The sequence below is a fragment of the Chelmon rostratus genome, chromosome 23, assembly GCF_017976325.1.
Source record: "Chelmon rostratus isolate fCheRos1 chromosome 23, fCheRos1.pri, whole genome shotgun sequence".
Taxonomy (NCBI): domain Eukaryota; kingdom Metazoa; phylum Chordata; class Actinopteri; order Chaetodontiformes; family Chaetodontidae; genus Chelmon; species Chelmon rostratus.
In genome coordinates this window covers 5,111,037-5,117,156 of record NC_055680.1, presented here as the reverse complement: position 1 = coordinate 5,117,156, position 6,120 = coordinate 5,111,037, and the positions used below count along the sequence as shown (strand labels likewise).

General features: G+C 43.4%; 1 protein-coding gene across 1 annotated transcript; it reads left to right on the top strand.

The window, feature by feature from the left end:
• Positions 1-1,817: 1,817 nt before the first annotated feature.
• tmem256 (transmembrane protein 256) lies at positions 1,818-5,912 on the top strand. The gene is made up of 4 exons (XM_041965423.1): positions 1,818-1,936; positions 2,610-2,647; positions 3,263-3,343; positions 5,236-5,912. The coding sequence occupies exons 1-4, from the start codon at positions 1,855-1,857 to the stop codon at positions 5,377-5,379; spliced, it is 345 nt and encodes a 114-aa protein (XP_041821357.1). The 5' UTR covers positions 1,818-1,854; the 3' UTR covers positions 5,380-5,912.
• The last annotated feature ends 208 nt before the right edge of the window (positions 5,913-6,120 follow it).

Sequence of the window (6,120 nt, the reverse complement as noted above, 5' to 3'; positions counted from 1 at the left end):
TCGCAGTGCCGCCTGCCGCGGGCCAGAACGAAAACGACCTGTGTTTACGTGTGTGTGTGCGAGTGCAGCATCCTTCTGCGTGCAGCCCAGCGCGGGCAACACTGCAAATCGGGCTAAATTAAAGTCCACACGTCCACGAGCACACACGCGCCTAACGGAGACACACTTACTGTGTCAACGCTCGGCAGCTCGCAAAAACAAACACCCACACTGGCTACAGGTTCAGTTCACAGTTGATGATGAAGGTTTGTGACTCATCAGGCTTATTTTTAATTAGCTACATGGTCATTAAAATGTGCTAATTGTATGCATTGTGCTAATGCTGTGTCAAAGTCAGCTAAGGACGAGGCTGGACGGAAACTGTGGTTTAGCAACTCTCCAGTAATGCAGTGTGACCCTGTGTAATTTCAATATGATAATTGGAAGAAGTCCCCCTGCCCCCCCCCTCTCTCTCTCTCTCTCTCTCTCTCTCACACACACACACACATGCAGCCTCTCTGGACTAACTTTGGCAGATGAGAAAGCAGTACAGCACCCCCTTTTGGTGGGCCCTCTGCAGAGATTAGTATATTTTCATCAAAGAGCAACAACAGCTTCAGTCACCAACACCTCTGCTGGCTGGAAAACACATCAAACATTAGGAGTAATTCACTAAAGCAACAAAATGCACCGGCGTTTCCCAAATTGCAGCGATGGACAAAGTGCTGCACCCGCCACGCCGCCGAGCCTATCATTCAGTGTTATGTGGCAATTTGGTGCATACGGCAATGCTGAAAATGGGCAGTCTGAAGCCCTTTCTGAAGCCAAGCAACCCCTCTGAGAAGAAAATTAATTATTCATACAAAAGCGGCACAATAGTATAATTCAGCCCTGCCATGAATAATGCATTTCAGATGTGAGGTCTTAAACAAAGCAGAGGTAAAAAATAAAAATGTGTTTCATTTTCTTTTCCATTTGCGAAGCGGAGGTCAGTGAATAATGGTGACGTTAGAGCCTTTTCTGTCCACCAGGCTTAGCCCTGATAGCACCAGAGTTATCACAAAATGGAATGAAGTAATGATATAATAAAGTGCTTTGCCACGGTTGCACAGTATCTGTTCTGCAACAGATACATGAGAGCTTTGAAAGTCACTGACCAGCCATAGGAGCATAAATTCCCTACACTCACCCATACATAGCCCCAGTCGAGGCCTGAAGGCATCACAATGCCTGCTGAAGTGTCACGTCAGTGTCAGATCTATTTGGTAGAGTTATGAAATTTGCCCGTAGGCTGAAACTGTAGCACGGCATTCGCCATTTTGGTTCAAGCCTCCAAACGGATAACGGATACGCTTGGTTTAAAGGTGGTGCTGCTTTCAAAGACTCAGCCGAATGTCGTAATTACGACCAAAAATGTATGACTCGAAAAAAATAATGTCTTTCCTAATTGTCAAGTGAGACGTTACTTGTTAGCGTGAATGTGATTTGCCATATTATTTTAGTCATTGTATTGTGTGTATGAGTACTGGCATGTGTATTTCATTTTAGGCTACTTATTTTCACATAATTGTAGAATAATTTTATGCAATTATATACAATTAATTTATGCAAACATTCGTGACTTCATAGATATTGTTAAAATCCCTCAGCTGAGCTGAATTTCCGCTCTACCTCTCTCCGTGGCACACATTTTTACAATGTATTCTATTTTCTGTTACATTTTGTTTTAATTTTTGGTTAGTTTTGTTTAGCCTCGTGCGCGGGTAAGCCACCATCGATAACGCCGGAGTTCAGAAGCAAGAGTTTACGTAACGACAGTGAAGGCAGCATCGCCGTTGGTCTTCCGCTTGTCGGGTACGCACGCAGCTACACAACATGACCGCTTCTGTTATTGTCCGAAGGTTAGCAGCTCTGTCAGGGGCTTCGGCGGTGGCACTTGGGGCATACGGGGCTCACGGTAGGGACTCTTTATGAACTTACATTGCGTACGCATGCATGAGTCTTTCCATTGGGTTGCATAGTAAAACACAGCCAGGAAAGACTGCCATGTCCAAAACCTCCTTCCAAAAGACGTCAATTTAAGCTTTGCTTACTTATCGACACAGCTGTACAACTCTCAAATATTAACGGCCCACATGTTTTCTTCTTCTGTAGGCTAATTATTAATTCGGCATCCGTACGACACACATAGCAGCACGTTATTTAAGTAAATTACTTGGGTAATGAAGGTGACCCGCCTTCACCATGCCATGGTGGCAGGAGTCTAATTTAAGGAGCGGGTGAATGGTAGCTCATAGCAGGGCTGCGCTGACCTCTGTTATCGGTGTTGAGACATCTGTCGTATTTTACACTGCACTGTAGGTGACAACACAGGAGAATGCACAGACCACTGCTATCACCCCTGCCAGTGCTCTTTAGATTTGAAGAAATGTGCTGACACACAGCTGCGTGACAGTAGGGGAAGAAATAATTACTAAATTAGCATGTGGAGGGCCTCAGGGAACCTTAAAGAGGGGTCTGCCATTAAAATCCGCATTAAGTGTGTGTCATCTTCAGATTGTACATGATGGTAACATTTCATATCACTTACTGCATTATTTCTTTGTCCTACTCCGTGTTTCTTGTTTTAGGTTTCAAAAACAGGGACCCTGATGATTACCAGGTTGTGGTAAGTAAATACAACTGTGAATAGGAAATTTGGATATTACAATTTATTTAAAACCTTCCACTTAGTCACTGCCGCAGTCTCCTGACAGTGTCTACTTCAGCGAGCTTGTCGGAGATCATGATCCTGATTATGCAGTTTTGAGAGTGCTCTTAGAATGACTGTAGCATTTTTCACTCACTCAAACTTGTGGACTTGCAGTATTGGTCTGGAAATTTTCTGAAAGTCAGACAACAGGAGAGAGATTTTAAAATATCTCTTTAAAGTATATCTAAACTTGCCACCTCCTCCCTGACTTCACATGCGTGCTGTTATTGGCAGGGGTCTGCACGCCCACTGCCCAAAGGTTGCAGCCCAGAACCATCCCGACCACAGCAAAAGAAGGAGAGATTTAGTAAATACAGGTGGAAGCAGGGTCTCTGCAGATAAATACACCGCCACACCCTTCTAGTTGGTCATAAGTGATGATTGCGAGGGATTACTGCTGTATGAGACGATACATTGGTTTTTAGTAAAATCCTGCGTACCTTTAAGGATGAAAATATTCTTCAGTATGTTAGATTCAGTCAAATGACAGATTTTTCTGAGAGCTTTGTCTGTGTGTGTCTGCCTCTGCAGCTTTTTGAAACCGCCAACAAGTACCACTTTTACCACAGCCTGGCCCTGCTGGGGGCTGCCCACTCTGGCAAACCTGCGGTGGTGAGTATGGAAGCCTAACACCAGCTCTCAGGCCTGGATGCACTTGAGTGTTCTTTAAAATTGAACCAGTGTGATAGTGTCAGCCTGCCCTCACTTAGAACAGTTTTCCTTTAGGCCGTAATTACAGAGGATGCTGTTTTGAACACACCTGTGGCTAACCGCTGGGAATGGAGCAGTGAAATTGCATTTTTACAAGATTTCCCTTTGCGTGTGTCCTGGTTTTATCACATTATGAGCAGAATAGAATTTCCAACACAATGCAAATGCAATGTCAAGGCCATTCAAAAATACATTACCCTGAAAATATCTTACTGAAAATCAACAAATGAACAAACGCATGAAAAGGAGATGAATGCCGGATTATGTGTGATCTATGTCATGGCCAGTCCAGTCAGGATCTCTTGCATCTCTTGAGCTTTTGGAGAAGATCATTTGGGCTGGACAGTGATTGCCAAAGAATACATGCAAAAGTTGGGAGCAGCTCAGCTAATTTGCATTTGAAGAAGTAGAAATTATGATCTGGTAATGCTCAGTATAGAGCATTTGGTATTAGTTTACTGCATTCATTGTACCAATAACCAGTAAACCACCAGCTGCAACATGCTGACTACACAGGACACACCTCTACCAGCCTGAGTCAACTGTAATGCTTGAACACCATCTGCTGCTTTTGAGCCAGAGTGAAAACTAGTTAGATCATTTTGAAAAAATAGCAGAACTAGAGAGGACTAAAAGTGATGGTTAAACCCTCCAGCTTCTGCCACAAGTGTTAGCAGCACAAATGCAAACTGGGTCCTTGAATTCCAGAATCATTGTCTCGTATGAAAAAAAACAAACCCTAAAAAAACTACCACTCATTTTGAAAAGGGTGAGGGGTGCCATTGAATGGGTACTTCAGCTCATCTGACAGGACTGTGAAGGTGCACTGGATCAAAAAAGGTTGCTGTACTCCAAACAGCATTGAATTTGGTGTTATGAGAGGGGAAAAAGGTGGCTTGCAACCAAAGCGGAGCAAAACATTTGGCCTCTATTGCTAAAATGTTTGGACAGGCTGGTTCACCCCGGCCCAGTACAGTCACCTGCAACCGCTCAGCCGTGTTCTGTGGCTGGTGGCAGGCTGCATATTCTCACTTCACATCCATTCTGTTAACGTCTTGTTCGAAGGATGTTGTGTGTGTGTGCTCCCACTGTAACGTTTTTTTCAACATTAGTGGTTTTGTAACATAACAGCCCTTGAGCTGAATAATACAACAGTGTACAAAAACATAATCACAGAGATGCCAGATCAGCCCACCCTCTATTACCCAAACACATCCGACCAGTAATTTCTTCAATTCAAAGGAATAAATAACAACAGCACACAATATTGAAAAAAAACATAAAACAAGATAGTTGCAGAGAGGGAATAGATAATAGCCCTTGTGTATCAATTTAGTTGAAAGAGCAGGATAAAAAGAAACGACTATAAAACAAACCTGCCTGACTCACACAACAGTGGATTCAATAATTATTTGAATATAAAAGGAGCACTGTGTTGTGGACTCCATGAAGGTGAGAGAATCACCCCAACCCAGGCTTTCCCTTCAGGTTATGCACTATCTCCAGGTGATACATCACCAGTTGTACCGGCGGTGGTTGCTCGTCTTTCCATTGCGTGGCTCTGCATTTGTTGGTTGTGATAAGAACAGTTCTAATGAATGAGAGTTTGTCTTCCAGTGCACACACCTGTGATGCCGCGCTGCACGTGTTTGAGTTTAAGAGCACGCTACGCTTGATTTAGCTTTCAGTGCAGCGACTTTTTACATCTGCAGCTGGCTGCTAACCCGACACATTAAGAAAATACAATTAAAACTGTTTTTCCTGCGTGTCTCCTCTCCCTCCCCTCTACACAGGCTGGTACCCTCCTGATAGCCGGCATGGGGATGTTCTGTGGCGCTCTGTACCACCAGGCCCTGACAGGGGACCCCAGTCTAAGAAAGGTGGCTCCCACGGGGGGCATGGCTATGATCGCTGGCTGGCTGGCCATTTTACTCTGAACTGTAATGGTTCGCAACCCCTCCACAGGGCCAGTACATGACACTAAGCTGTCAGATTGTTAATGGATGAACTGGAGAGCTTGTGAGAGTTGGCTGAGAGGTTTAAAGTGTTGAGTTATGTCACACATCTAACCGCTGCCTGCCCTGGGTTGAGGGTGTCAGCGGGAGATAAGGTCATGACAGGATTATCACTTTTCTGCTCTTGCTGTCTGTTGATTGGTGACCTTTGACTTTTTTGTTTGAGTTAAAATGGATAAGCAAATGGATAGAGTGTGTCATGCATACGCAGTTTGTTGTTCTGACATTTTTGATGGCAGTAAAGAAAATCACTAATGAGCAGACAGAAATTCCCAGTGCTATACATGGCTTTGACTTTGAATAAAATAGTAGTATGGCTTGTTTCTTAATTTTTACTATATTTTCCCTTACTGCAGTAAATACAGTTCATATTTCTGTACATTTATACAGCATAGGTATGGCAAATAGAGTAAAACTAAAGAAAGCAATATGAAGGATTTGAAATGAAATAAATACTTTTTCTTACACATTGTTTGGTTGTCTAATTTCTTCACATGGCTGATTGTTATTGGCTCGCCAAGGGTTCGACGGGTTCATTATGTGATCAGCTTCATCCGATTGTTTGTCTGCCAGCAAGCTCAAGATCAAATCTCAACGATGAACATGCATATTTGCACAAACTGAAGGCAGGAGGTATGCACAGGATCATTTTAATATTTGAAT